Here is a 15,974-nt window from a genome sequence, read left to right as displayed (position 1 = left end):
ATAGGGAAGTAGCTATTACCGTAGGTCTCATGGTAAGACCTAAGCCCGGGACCGATTTACTTTTTCATTTTGATGTCCCTAGAGGCCAAAAACACCATTCGTTCAAATTTTTATATATCTATATATAGATATATATATATATATATATATATATATATATATAAAACTTATGTGTCCATCCGCACGATAACTTGAGTAATTTTTGTCCGATTCTGATCAAATTTGGTTTGAAGGTGTAAGGTGGGATAAACTTGAATGAGTTCGCGAACCAGCATGATCGGACTATGGGAACGGGGGTTTATGGGGGGTTTTATGGGGCAAAAATAGGTTTTTCCCATTTTTGACCATAAAAAAACAAATAATTTAGTATATTGAAGCGTTATTATGCGCCTAATTGTTACGGAGAAAATTCAAAAAAATTTTTATTTTAAAATTCCCATGTTATTCTTATAGAGAATAAGTCAACTGTTGTAGTTTGCTTCTTTATGAACATATTTTGATCGATTTTGGAAAATACTTTTATTTCTTACTAAACTATTATCATTTTATAAAAAAAATCTTTTTTACCCTCCCTGTTGCAGCAAACCTAAGTACTCGTTAAACTAATTCTATATATAGGAAATAAATGTGCTATTTTTATGGAGGCATTTTAGTGTAAATCCAATCAGGTTAATGGAAATTCGCTTAGTCTGCAGGTTTGCTGCGGCGGGGGTATTAAGTAGTGGCTTAGGTACTTTGAAGAATATGCCATACATATTTTCAAATTTCACTATCCGTCAGCAAATATTCTTCAGTGTTGAGGTAGAGATTCAATTTGATGAAACTTTGTCTTGGTGATCAACACTCTAGATCAACATCTAGGGTTGTCCTAGATAGTCTTTAGAGACACCCTATTAGTTTGACAATGGCTTGTTCAGTCACACACTCCGTTTTGTTGATTGTTGATCTGCTTGCAAAACTAACTAAACTTTGGCCACTGCCTAGACAAGGGATGCTGAACCGCAACTGGGTTAGCCTACACCAGGACAGCGAAAAAGATTATCAACATATACTGCAAATGTTTACCTCAACCTCCTTCAAATTCCATCCACCTCTTAGGCATATCTTCTACCCTCCCTCAAACACTTTCGATATACTGGTTGTGGACTTCAGTGGCAGTTGGCCTTTAACAAAAGAAATCTAATCACAAAAGAAGATTCATACTGTACTTGGCGGAAGCATAACTTCCCTTCACAAAAGGTTGGAAACCTGCTAGAATACAATAGTAGATGAGATAAAGAACTAGAACATGGATGTGGTGAAAGATTTCACCTATATAGCTCATTTTGTCGGGACAGGGGACAGGAGCTCAATGACCTTGATTTATGGACAACCCTCAGATCACCATTTAGTTTAACTATATTGAATATTGAGGACATGATGAAACGAGTTTAATATAGCAGTGGTTAAAAATCATTTTAAAAATGGTCTCATTTAAAAATTAATGCTAATGAACTTTTAAAATGTAGGCCTACATACAATAGTCCTCTTTCACGAATATAATAAAAATACAAACTACTGTATTTTCGGAAGATGGGAAATTTGGGAGGGCTGTTAAAAGTCATCACATTATGTTCAATTATGTTTCGTTTGACGAAGTCATTCATTCAATCTGAATAATTATTTGTATTTCTTATTCACCACCATACGATATATCCGAGAGGTAGGCCTACGGTAAATTATTAATATTCAATGAGTCCTGCGACCCCCAAGTGCAACGTGATGTTCAACCCAAAACTTATCAAAAGTGAAGTGATAAGGACAAGATGCGCTGTCGGTGCCGCAAATCGATATTGTAGCGCAGGGCGGTAACATTCGGTATACACTGAATCGATCCATCGAACAGCATAGACTACAATCGACCTAGACCTAACCTCAATCTGAAACACTTTCAGACGATACTGTCGAGGGGTCGAATTCCCAACCTATATGGGATTCATTTAGATATAGATATCAACACTGAAATGTTTGTTTCAAAACAAAATACTATCGTACTTTTTTAACATTTTTTGTTGTCCCAGCACCAGCCTCTAAAAACTGAAATGTTAATGCCAACGCCTACCTCGTTCGATAGAACCATCGTATCCGTAATCCGTATGTCAATCGATAGCGACTTATCGTTGTCGGATACTCGAATATTTGCCATTTGGTCAGTGTCTGATTCACGGTGAAGGGGCGAGATGCTTTGCCTCTTCCTCACACTTTTTCCGTCCTGGTCGTCCCTCCTAGTACAAGGTTAGCTTGTGTAAACTGCCTTGGAAATGCAAGTTATTGAATTTATGTTAGCCTACGTCCATTACCACAGAGAAAATAACCCCTCCTGCAAACATCCTACATGACAACAAAGCCATGTTTATCATTTTGCTTGTTTTGGGTGTTTCCCATTCTTCCAGTTTTTAGTTATTTTTTAAGGATATTGACACCACAAGAACTGTATTGTGAAAAATTAATTATTTATCACCAATATTCAATACTCAACCCTCCAGTTTAAAAATACATATTGTATTGACACAAAATCATAATATCCTGTTTGACTTTTAATTGAACGGGTTTATTTACTGTAAAAATAAATCCCAGTTCCAGATTGGTATTTTTCATGAATTCTAAAAATCGGTTTTAATGAAACATGTAAAATAGAGATTGCAGTATTCAATTCAGCACACTGTAGCGTGTAAAGAGCCTACTGTAGCTATAATAGGTACAATAGATTTAAGTTACATAATGCCATTTAACTATATTATGTAACAGTGATTGAGTGTTTCATTAAATGCAGTTTATGTAAACTGTGCTATTTCACTATCTCAAAAGATGTGAAATTTTGGCAAAATTATGAAAATAATTAAATATTTTGGTTAATCAAAGACGTTTTCTATAGTTACTGCTGCATTTGCAGGATGATACAATGCTAAGATGTTAAGACATCATCAGGAATTAATTTTTTAATATGCTTATTTAAAATAAGATAGCATGTAATTTTCTATAGGCCTATATGATAGACCTTTAAAATAATATACCATAATCACTTTAATTAGCTAGGTACATTATGTGGTTTGTGTTTTGGTTTGAATACAGCAGCCAGACTCTGCAAGAGTGCAAGTACCTAGTTTCAGGAAGTATAAGTAATCACCATACCATATTTATTTAGTTGGTTTTGGATTTTTATTAATTAAAATCTTTTTCTGTGCAAATAGAATAGTGAAAGATGAGCTACAGATGTTTATAGCTCTTCAATAATGGTTCATTGTGTAAATTATAATCCCTATATGGCATAATGCCTATAGCAATAAAAATCTAACTATTTATTTATGATTTACCAATCTTTTTGATCGTTTATCAACCGTAAACAATGTTTTTGTTTCAGCAATGAAGACATGCGTTACAGCCGATGACTGTGTGGCTCTTTATCGTAACAGTGATGAAAACTCTTGGACTTGTCGCAACTCAGTGTGTGTGTGTTACCCAGACCCCTGTGGCAGTGAGTAATTTTGTCAATCATAGTTTAATTATTAAGCCTCGTCTCCCAACCGAACATGTCCGCTGAACATTATTTGCGAATCTAAAAAGCGGATGAACATTCCACAAATTAGTCTGTGAACATGTTCGACGATCATTTTCAGAAGCTCACGGACTAGTTAACCTTGATAAAAGAAGAGGTTCGAACATTTTGATTTGTTCATCTTGTGTAGTACATCTACACAGTCAGTGTCATCGTTACTTAGCGTGCATAGCAACATTTGCTCATGTCCACTTGTCGACCTCCTCGTTGGTGGCAGAGAAATCTGTTTAGAGGAAGAAATTAGTGCAGTGCTGCAGTGACCATTATCGTGCGGAACTGACAACGAGTTGCTTATTCACAAATATTACAAGGGTGTGTAATGCGAAGATTTTGAATAACATATATCACTGATTGGGCCAAATATTTTGAAACAAGATACTAATTCGGTATGAACTTTTTATCAAAAAACCGAAGGTGATTTACTACCACGGTTTTTTTTACTTGTTCCCGTTCCATACTTAGATGCACTCTTATTCTCTCTTATACAGGGTGATTCAAAAAGGACTTTACAACTTTGAAAATTCATATAAATCTTATTAAAAAAGGTACAGAGCTGGTTTTGGTGTTGTATTAAAGGAAAACACTTCAAGTTTTTTTACCTTAAACTAAATATGTTCTATGTGAACTTCCGTTGGATTTGGGGAAAATAATTATTTAGGTATGAAAAAATAGTGAAAACCGTTAAAAATTTGAGAGAAATTTACAAAATTTTGAAAGTAGGGCGTTTTTTGACGGTGAAGGAGTGTGCATCCACTTCTAGATGTGCTAGGGAGTTGAAATTTCGCACACTTGTAGTTCTTGGTCCCAAACCACCAATAAAATTCCAAAAAGTCGCTTTTTCAAATTTTAACCCCCCCCAAAAATCCAAAATGGCGGACCTCTGAAAACGACAAAACGCGTTTTTTTCAAACGGCTATAGCTCGAAAACGGTAAGAGCTAGAAAAGATATGAGGGAAAAATGTAGGTTCGGAATTAAATTTCCTACAAGACACTATTATGCGTTTTTCGAAAATCGCACTCCTTCGCCGTCAAAAAACGCCCTACTTTCAAAATTTTGTAAATTTCTCTCAAATTTTTAACATATTAATCATTTTTTTCAATATTAATTTTAATATTGAGCAAGAACACTCTCTAATTTCCTTTTTACCTAAAAAATACTGCAACCCACATCGGAAGCAATTTCTGCGATAGCAAGTTATAAAAGTAACTTATGGAATAAGATTATAGCTTTGTAACTGACTACAAGATCAGCTGGTTCTTTGAACATAAAGAGCCCAATGCCAAATGATCAAGAACAGCTGGGTCCAGTGGCAAATCATCAAATCATTAATGGTGTTTCTCAGTATTGGTGGCCTTCTGATCATTATGCAAGTTTTATAACCTCTCCGTCATTGTTTGATCTTGTGAAACATAGACAATAGCTACCCAGTTCTTGAAACAAAACTCTTAAAAAAATAATAAACATTCTAATCAATCAATCAATCAATCAATCAATCAATTATTGAGATGGGGACGCTAATTTTCTTCAGCTGTTCTAAGCATATCAAATTCTTTTTGGGAGTAGTGTAATTAAAAAAACTAGCAATTATTGGTAGAGCTCTAAAATAGCTTTTCCTTTCCTGCTAGATGTTCCCTTTTTTAGTATCAAATTGATTAAAAATTAATGCATGACACAATGTTGTATTACACAGATTACCAACATTTCCCCAATTTTCTGGGGTAGGACCTTTGAAAAAAAAAGAAAAAATGCTAAATCATCTATCTATGTACTGATATTATAAATCAAATTGAATGCAACAAACTAAATTAGGGACCACGAGAGTCTGCAGTTGGCGACAGCCAATACAGTACCAAGACTAGACTAGCACGACATTGCAGCATCGTTCACTACACTTTTCTACAGTAATTAAAATATACTAAACAATATTTATATTTTCAAATCAGTTCGTATTATGTAGATTTGGCAACAACACGCTGTCCTCATTGGCTGCTTCGAAGTCACATCGTAAAAAGGCTCCTCCCCTCAACTGCAGACTCTTGTGGACCGTACTCTAGTTTTTAGCACGGTAAAAATATCATTGTTAATCTTTTTAATGTTCTTTATGTTTTAGGAATTCTGATGGCTGGAACCATCGTAATGAAGCCATGTTATAGCGATGAAGATTGTGAGATCAACGAGTTTTGCAGTACAAGAAACAATGCTTGTACTTGTAAAAGGTACCTAGGCCTACATATTAATTTATTTTCATGAAACTTTTATCTTCAACTTTCCATTTTCATGTTTTTGTTTCCAGTATTAAATTGGATAATTTATAATATGAGTAACTTACCCATAAACATTTATTTTACTCCATTGGGACTACATATTTGACCATCTAAAACTTTTGACTTTTGAACTTAAGACTTTTGTCTAAAAGTTACTTTATATTATTTACTTTCATTTCAAAGATTTTAAAACACTTTAAAAAATGACAGAATATTAAAAAGGTACAAATGTGAACATTTGAACGTTTGTAAAAAAGGCTGGAAGTGAGGAAGTGAACACCTCAACAAGTTCTATTTTGTTCTTAAGTTTAACAAAAACAAAATCTAAATAGTAGGCTTGAATTATTATGAAAAAGACTTTTTTAATAACAGTTTGATCAATTAAAGTTTGAACCTTGTTTTTTCCAGTGGTTACGAGTATGACCACAACAGACAATGTCTGAATTTAGAGGACCACCATTCTTTTTTTGGTAAGTAAAGAGTAAACAGGATTTTTAGTCTTTCAAATAGTTAGCTGAATAAAAATACAGAACTATATTAACCTAAAATTAAAAATTCAACCAACAAATTCACCAAGAGAATAGACAGACTTAGATAACATAGGCCTAGGCTACAAGTTTTTAGTTGATTTAATGTGACACACTATTAAAAAGCCTTGCTGAGGCCCATAAAGACCCCAGTAACATTATTTATCTTATTCACCGAAATCCACATGAAAACCTAGTCGATTTTTTGTCCTAAAAGTATTTAACACATTTCACAGAGCTTTTAAGTTTGTACTCTTTGTGATTGAACTCGAAAACCAGCTTCAGTTAAATAGTTACCAACACAGTTAGACATTCTAGTGTTTCAATTAAAATGTGTTGATTGCAGGTTCCAAGTTTGATCCACCCAGAGATATGATTGTGCCTGGTTTGTTCATTCTAGGAACAGCAACGTCCATTTACTTTGGATTCAAGCTTTATTGTAATGACAGGTAAGCTGATAAATTTGTGTAGTATTCCCAGTTTTAAGAACAATTAATTACGATTATAAAATTGAGGTGGTGTCTGTCTGTCTGTCCTTCCGGCTGCCACAACTAAAATACTAAACCGACACAGCACAAAGATTGTCCACATACCTAGGAATGTCATAGGACTATTCACTTCCCTGAGTTCCTCTCGGGCTACGCCCCTTGGATGTCCAAAGATTCAAGGTGAGGTTTTCAAAAGTAAATATTAATTAGTCTCCATGGAAGCATGAGAAAATTCACAAACTTTGTTTACCTATGCGTTGACATTTCAACGTAAACAGTGATAACTGCTAAACCCCCCCAAAAAAACCATCAGTGTGTTAGTTTGTGTTTGGGTGTAACATCAGCAGGACAATTACAATGTAGGTCACACTTTTTTGTAAAAATTTGGTGGCTTTTTGTTTATAAATTCGATCTACTTAACACGTGTATGGATTAAGCAGTATAGTACATCTTCCCGTTACGAAACACGGGTACAGCAGCTAGTTCTCTATAAGATTTACCTTATGGTTGCCACATTACAAAAGTATGTGTGATAAGAAGTACGAAGTACATTTTGTCACATGTGTGGCTTCAGCAGGAGCAAAGTTTATGTATTTATTTATTTACATCACTTCTTAAAAATTCTAAACACTTCTGATGCTCCAGATAATGCAATACGAGCAAAATTGTACATCAGGCCTCATTCACACATAATACAAAAACCTGGCAACCACAAGCACAAAGTAAACCACAAACTACTAAATATTTTATCCGAAAACAGATGATTTATTTGCATCCATTTGATCATTAACCTTTGGGCTAACGTGTGACTTAATAGAGCGCACATGGAACATGGATGCTACCTCCAGCCTCAAACAAAACTAACTAAAACCAAAAGAATATTAACCCTTCCCGGACAGGCGAAATCGGGACATAAAACGGGAAAAAATTATAGAAAAAAATGAAAATTAATTTTCCTTATTTGTGTATTGTTTTACAAGTATACATAAAATAAACACAATGGAACACTTCATACTGTCAAAATAATTTTCTACTCGTTTTTAACTATGCGGATATATCCGCTACCCGTCCGCGGATGAGTAAAAAAGCAGCGGATATATCCGCAACCCGTCTTTGAAGATATAAACATGACAACGTTAGGCAATAAATAAAGAACGATATGTAAACAATAAATAAAGACAACTTAGTGTTCAGCGTGAAACGTCGAGGGGGGAGCGTAGGAGAGGTTGTGAGTGCGTGGGAGAGGGGGTGACGTGGGAGAGGGGTAGGCGCGGGAGAGAGGGGGGAGTGCGGGAAAGAGCGCAGCCATGGAGAGAGCAGGAAAGTGGCGCCTTGGTACTGCGAAACATCTGGTTACTGCTCAAGCACCTGCCAGTCTGTCTGAAGAGAAGGCGGATATATCCGCTTCCCATCCGCAACATCAAAAACCATAAGCGGATATATCCGTCACCCGTCCTTTATCGCCAAAGACTTAGGCGGATATATCCGTCACCCGTCCGGGAAGGGTTAAGTATAGGGATGATTAAAAATCATCCTTTGAAGAGAAGTAAGATGATTGTGAGGTATAGTACTCAGTCCTTCTTACAGCCGACATACACAAAAACACTTTTATTAAGTCAAACAAAACAATCATACAGATTATTTCTATGATGCAACGTCTGAAAGGTTATTGACTGATTTGAATCATAACAGTATTGTACAGTGTACACAGTATAACTACAGATGGTTTTGTGAATAGATTTGCATTTATGTAGTCCGAGAGAAGGACTTTACAGTGAAAGCTGTATTATAATGTTATATTCACATATTATCATATGTTAAATGTATCATATGTTAGTTGGAGGTAAACAATATCAGTCAGGTTTATGTTTCTGTCTTGAGTGGAATTGTAAATAAACTTCTGAACTTTAAATGTTAAAGCTTCTAATTTTATTTATATTTTCTAACTAAAACATGGTGTCAGGTGTATTTTGAAACCTAGAAGAAATAATGGAAGTATCTGGATTGTTTAGGTTGCCTGAACCTATGAGTTTTGAAGGAAATGTGAGTGAAAATTGGAAAAGATTTCGTCAGAAGTTTGAACTGTACTTAATAGCAATGGTCATGGTAAGAAACTTAAAGATGAAGTTAAGATTGCGCAGCTGCTTAATCTGTTAGGCGATGATGGCCTAGATGTATATAATACTTTTAAATTTGAAGATAATGACAAAGATAGTTTTGATTGCGTACTTGCAAAGTTTGAATCTTACTGTTGTCCTCTGAAAAATGTCATATTTGAGCGGTTTAAATTCTATAGAATGAAGCAGGAAGAAGGTCAAGACTTCAGTAAGTTTGTTATACAGTTAAAAATAGCAGCTAAATCATGCGAGTTTCTTGAACCTGACAATATGATTAGAGATAGAATTGTCTTAGGCATAAGAGATAAAAGTACTCAGGAGCGTCTATTAAGAGATACAAAACTTGACTTGAAAAAAGCTATTGATTTCTGTATGATTGTAGAGAGTAGCAAGGATCAATGTAGGACTATTGTAGAGCACAATGAAACCAAGCATTCGGGGACTAAGTCGGATCCATACAGTGTAAGTGTTGTTAATAATGTACCAAATCAAGAACTTTCGCGGAGTATTGCAAAAGAAAAACAGAATGATCTATGTAGCTTTTGCGGCTACAAACATGTTCGGGGTAAATGTCCTGCATATGGCAAAACATGCTCGAAATGTGATGGCAAAAATCATTTTGCAAAGGTTTGTAGGAGTAAAACTATTAAATCTCATGCTGTTACAAACGAGGAACAACACGATGAAGACTCTTGTGTGAGCAATGTTAGTTTAGGCTCGGTAAGCTTAAACATTAGTGGAGTGAAAGGTCAAAGTGAAAAATCGTGGACGGAAAACTTGACTGTTAGTGGTACCCAAGTTAAATTTAAATTAGATACAGGTGCAGAGATCAGTATTTTACCTGCTAGTTATGTACGGAAAATGAACATTACACACGTAAAACGTAGTTCTTATGTACTCTCAGCCTGGGGAGATGAAAAATTCAAAATCAAACCACTAGGTCTTGTGATGTTACAATGTAAAACAATTACAGGTGTAACTGCAGATGTGAATTTTGCTGTAGTGAATGTCGAACATGAACTGCCAATTTTAGGACTGAAAGATTGTGTCAATTTAGGACTCATTAAGAGAGTGTCATCGATATGTTTGAATTTTAAGGATGAGGACGATGTTTTAACCGGCTACAAGACAGCTTTTGAAGGATTGGGACAGTTTCCAAGCACTCATCATATTCAGCTTAAGGAGGGTGCTATCCCACTAATTCGACAATCACGAAGAGTACCTTACAGTTTACAGGAAAAACTAAAGGAAAAGTTGGACCAACTTGAGAAAACTGGGGTGATTCGAAAAGTTGACAAACCTACAGCATGGGTCAATCCTCTGGTGATCGTGGAAAAACCTGATAAGTCTTTGAGAATCTGCATAGATCCGATGCCATTGAACAAGGTGGTAATGAGAGAGCATTTTCTAATGCCACACCCTGATGATATTCTGGTAACATTGAGTGGTTACAAATACTTTACTGTTTTGGATCTTAAGGATGGGTTTTTTCAAATTGTTTTAGATGAGGAGAGTCGTGAACTTTGCACAGTCAGTACCCCATTTGGGAGATACCAATTTTGTAGATTTCCTTTTGGAATCTGTTCGGGTCCAGAATTGTGCCAGAAAAATAACTACAAATGCTTTGGAAACCTGAAGGGAGTTAACATAGTACATGATGATATTATTGTAGGAGGAACGACATCGGAAGAGCATGACAAAAATTTAAAGAGAGTTTTGGACACAGCCCTTAAACTTGGAATCAAGTTTAATCCAAACAAGATGCAATTTAAGAAGAGCGAAGTTAAGTATCTGGGACACATAGTATCGGCTGCAGGAATCCAACCCGACCCAGATTATGTAAAGGCCATAGTTGAAATGGACCCACCCACGGACAAAAAAGGGGTAATGCGGTTATTGGGCATGCTAAAGTATTTATCGAGGTTCATACCAAACTTAGCAAAAATCACTGCACCCCTCAGACATTTGACAAGAAAGGATGTGGACTTCTTATGGACCGTAGAGCATGAAGATGCTCTGAAGATCATCAAGACATTAATTTCCAGTGAACCAGTTTTGGTATACTTTGACTCTCGAAGACCTCTTGAAATACAAACAGACGCTTCTCAAGATGGCCTAGGATGTTGTTTGTTGCAGAGTGGGCAGCCAGTGGCTTTCATGTCCCGTTCATTGACTGATACAGAGAAGAGATATTCGCAAATCGAAAAGGAAACTCTAGCTATAGTTTTTGCTGTTGAGAAGTTTCACAGGTTTATTTATGGCTATAAAGTAACAATTCAGACTGACCACAAGCCCCTTGTAAATATTTTTCAACAAGATTTGCACGTGGTACCAGGTCGGCTACAGAAAATGAGACTAAGGTGTTTGAATTATGATCTGGAAGTAAAAGTACTTACCTGGTAGTAGCCAACTTATTGCTGATACATTGTCAAGAGCAGCATTAAAATGCACAGAAACGACAGTCTCTTCAGAATTTCAAGTACACAGTTTAACAAGTTCATTGCCTATGACTGAAGAGAAGAAGAAATTATTCCAGCGTTACACTGGAGAGGACCAAGAAACTGCTATTGTGAAGAGATACTGCAAAGAAGTTTGGCCAGAAAGGAAGCAAGACACCCCAGAGATAGTACGCCACTATTGGAACCAAAGACATATGTTATCTGAAGAAGATGGTTTATTGTTTTTAAATCACAAACTGATTGTGCCACGACAGCTACGACAGGACATGCTTCAGCGAATCCATATCGCGCATGGAGGAATTGAAAAGTGCAAAGCTAGGGCTCGACAGATACTTTATTGGCCACGAATGGCTACAGACATTGAAAGTTTTGTGGCTCGTTGCAGGATATGTGAAAGGTTTTCCAGGAGTAATGCAAAGGAAACCCTTATGCCGTATCCTATACCTACTAGACCATGGGAGCGTATCGGATGTGACATATTTTCATATGGAGGAAATGTGTACTTAGTCATGATGGATGCTTACTCAAACTGGTTGGAGCTGGTTAAAATGCCATGTAAATCAGCAACGTCTGTAATATCAGCATGCAAAGACATCTTCAGTAGATTTGGCCCTCCTGATATAATGGTAGCGGATAATGTCCCTTACAACAGTGCCCAAATGAGGGAATTTGCCCGTGAATGGAATTTTGAAATTGTGACACGCAGTCCAGGCTATGCACAATCCAATGGGCTTGCTGAAAGGGCAGTTGGAATAGCCAAAGAGTTGATAAGGAAAGTACAGTATGACAATAAGGATTTGAAAATGGCTTTATTGGAGCTTAGGAACATGCCCGTTAAGCATCTGGGATATTCTCCAGCTCAGCTGATGTTTCAACGCAGGTGTAAGACAACGATCCCTGTAACCAAGGAACTGCTGAAACCAACGCTGAATGATGGAGTACAAGACAGGTTAAATACAAGACAACAGCTGCAGAAAAAATATTATGATCGGTCAGCCAAAGACTTAAGGGTTGTAAGAAATAACGAAAGAGTTGTCTTCAGAAATGAAGGAAGGTGGGAGCAGGGAAAGATTGTTAATCAAGGACCAACTCCAAGAAGTTACTGGGTAGAAGGTGATAACGGGGCTACATTAAGAAGAAATCGCCGCCATCTCAAACCATCACTCACTCAACAAAACAATTCCCAGTCAGTTCCAAGGCAAGACGAGCAAGTACAACTAAGACCTCGTAGAGAAATCAAGCTACCATCAAGATTTCAGAATACAATATAATATGGTCTCAAAAGAAGGGAGAAGTTTGGTTGGTTGTTATTGGTTATTGTTTTTAGTTAATTCTTTCAAATTTGTTTGCTGTTTTTTAAAGGGGAAAGATGTATTATAATGTTATATTCACATATTATCATATGTTAAATGTATCATATGTTAGTTGGAGGTAAACAATATCAGTCAGGTTTATGTTTCTGTCTTGAGTGGAATTGTAAATAAACTTCTGAACTTTAAATGTTAAAGCTTCTAATTTTATTTATATTTTCTAACTAAAACAAAAGCTGCCACAAATATTTAATGTGGCCGATAGACAAGAGGACTGGGAAACCCAACACAGAGTATAAGAGTTTGTACCGGTACTGAAAGTTTTAAGTCTAAATTTATAATGTCAATTATGTTATTTTATTTTCTAACTTGTAGTTTTTGACTGCATTTTCTTTAGATGGAGAATGTGGAGGATGAGGCAGAGACCAATATTCCGAGGAAGTGACATCGAGGCAACTGTCCCTCCCACTACCTGGGTCGCATCATACAGAGGTGAGTCAGTGTGTTTACGGTAATATGTTTAAATCTTTTATTATCGCCGTACACACAAATTTAAAACTGTTTTTTCTTTCATTTTATTTTTGTATGAAAAGAACAAAGGTAACTTACAGGATGTATTTTAAATGAAAAAGTTTTGAACATACTACGAACTAAGCCTTTGAAAAATAATCATAATTAGCTGTGCTTCCATTTCCTAGCAGGTCAATAAATGGGGCACTATTAACTGAGTTTGTATTTTAATTTCTTTGTGCAGCTTGTCAAGTGGATTTTGTGGGACCCTCATGGTGTGAAGATAAAGTGAACACTAAAACATCAAATAGACACTAAACACTAAAATACACTAAAATATTCATGGTGTTCTATATGATTTATTTTTGTTTAATATAATTTTGTGTGAAAGAAACTCAAACTTATCGAAGGGAAAGCAGTCTAAATCCCTCAAATGTTTTTGGGTATGCGGGGGATCAATCTTATCCCTTAGCACCAAAGTCTGAGACATTAACCACTAGGCTAGCCAACACCTATTTTCTAGTGGAAAAAACTATATTATAGTTATTTGTTAATTATTGCACTTACACTTTTAAGTATACTAAGGCTGTTGAGTAAAATATCCATGTTTTGTCTAGTGGTAGATGCAAGGACCAGTCCACTCTACCCTCCCTGTCTACTGCTGCCTCTAGGACCTCCATCCTACGAGGAGGCACTCAAACACAAGGTGATCCTCAGCAGTTACCATCCTCCAGACAGCCTTCCTCAAGTGCCTCTGTGATGTGGTGACACCTTACACTTCAACACTCTCCACGACATACATGGCTGTTAGAGAGAAGTGTCATTCTTGTCTCTCTACGCTGATCTGTACGAGGTTGTGCATCCAACTCTGCTGGTGAAGATGTCCAGTTCCTGCCATCTCACTGTGCAGAGTGTGTTATTCTCATCCCACACATTCTTGGGTGAAGATACCCAGCGAATGGAGATTAAAGGTTAAGCTACACTAGACACGAAAAGGATCTGACTGGAAACGGATGGAACACAGGGGGCAAATTCTGGGGCTAGTGCTACACTAGATGGGACACAGAATGGAAAATGCCAGAAAAAATTTCTTTTGGGAGTATGGGCGCAAAGGAGTATGGGTTCTCCTATCGTGTCACAATGTACATATTTTTGTATTTTAAATTTACATCTTTACGAGTCCAATTTGGATACAATGTTTCTGTTAACCACTTGAGAATGCCATATTCGGCAAAAGGTATGTAGTAAATTCAAACACTATATTTGAACTGGTGACAAGGTAAGAAATAGTTTAGTTTAAAAATGTTGATTGAATGCTCCTAACACAAGACTCCACGAGTGTCATGGCATTAATTGTTCAGTTGCAAGTCATGTCCCGTCTAGTGTGACAGCTTCAATTTAACAACTCAGAGAGCTTCACCAGAAACTTTCCTGTCAGTTTCCTTTCTGTATCTTCTATTGTCTAGTGCAGCCCAAGCTTTATTGTGCAAAGTATGTTCTCATCCCTAACATTCTTGGGTGTAGACACCCAGGAAATGGAGATTTATGCTATTGCTATAAGAAAATAAAGCTGAGGTTTGTAAGATTACTATGGATACCAAAAGATTTAGTTTTTAACGTAAGTGGTGGTTTTTGTGTGTGTTTGGTGACCAGTAAAGCCTAAAGTGTTATGCAATTACAGTTTTTGATTTTACAGTTTGAGATTCATCAATTTTCAAACCAGTGGCAACTTAGTTACTATATGTGACTCACTATAATGTAGGTTTGTAATTAAGTATTCAGCAGTGGTATACAAAATCGTATCTAAATTCAGCAGAGAAACGCTTGATTTTATTTCATTTGAAGGGCCAATAATACTGATTACTGATAATCAATGATTCAAATTTTAAGTTATTTATTACCTGGCCAACATAGCTTTTTGGTGGCTTAACTAATGCGTTACAGTAATATTTGAGACTAATGCAGGATGTTGTTTCACAAAACTCCATAGGATGCTTGAGTATTTCAGCCTGAATTCAGAGTCCTGCCAAAGCCTGAAGCAATGTAACGTTAAAATTTTATTTGTATCAACATTGATAGCCTAATTTATTAGGAATGATTAACTAAAACAGAAAGAAATTACAAGAGCAATACTTACCAATGTTTCATACTACAAAAACGCACATACAAAATCAGCACTTATGATACATTGATGAAAGTTGATTTGTTAGCTTGCCAAAGCTATCTTGTCAAAAAATATTGCATGGAATTTAATTGTTGGCAATTGAGTGACTTTGCTTGACATATTATATGCTGAATAGAAGACTAATTTTTGTGACAATTACCAATGAATACAAAACCTATAAGAAGCGCTATGCCTTTGATAAAGATTCCGTCTGGGAATATTTGAAATTTGGTTAGTTCCTGTGGCAGCCGCTAGGTAGTCTATCACGAGCACACAGCCAAGTCAGCTGACAGAGAGAGAGTGAGACAAAGAATCAGCTTAAAGAGAGATGGAGATAGAGTAGCGCGACAGCCGCACAAGCGATCCTAGCGGCGGCTGCGCAAAGCTCATTTCGGTGGCAAAATTCCAGTCTGACTATTCTCTATAAGCATTTAGCTTTTTAAAGGGTTTGTATTCATTGCAATTACTCCCATCAGCTGGCTGATGGGTAATAAAAATATAAATATAAATATTGTTTCTGAGATAATAAACTGTTTTCT

At 36.2% G+C, this 15,974-nt stretch overlaps 1 protein-coding gene across 1 annotated transcript; it reads left to right on the top strand.

Moving 5' to 3' along the window:
• The first annotated feature begins 2,211 nt into the window (after window positions 1-2,211).
• Window positions 2,212-14,753, top strand: LOC128995399 (uncharacterized). The gene is made up of 7 exons (XM_054420407.1): window positions 2,212-2,274; window positions 3,401-3,514; window positions 5,707-5,812; window positions 6,269-6,330; window positions 6,734-6,836; window positions 13,159-13,253; window positions 13,889-14,753. Exons 1-7 carry the CDS (start codon window positions 2,220-2,222, stop codon window positions 14,029-14,031), a joined length of 678 nt encoding a protein of 225 aa, XP_054276382.1. The 5' UTR covers window positions 2,212-2,219; the 3' UTR covers window positions 14,032-14,753.
• The last annotated feature ends 1,221 nt before the right edge of the window (window positions 14,754-15,974 follow it).

The sequence above is a fragment of the Macrosteles quadrilineatus genome, unplaced genomic scaffold (assembly GCF_028750875.1).
Source record: "Macrosteles quadrilineatus isolate MER2022 unplaced genomic scaffold, UCM_ALF_1.0 Scaffold_5__1_contigs__length_97177068, whole genome shotgun sequence".
Lineage (NCBI taxonomy): Eukaryota > Metazoa > Arthropoda > Insecta > Hemiptera > Cicadellidae > Macrosteles > Macrosteles quadrilineatus.
Note: the sequence above shows the minus strand (reverse complement) of the source record. Positions and strands in the feature narration are given on the sequence as shown.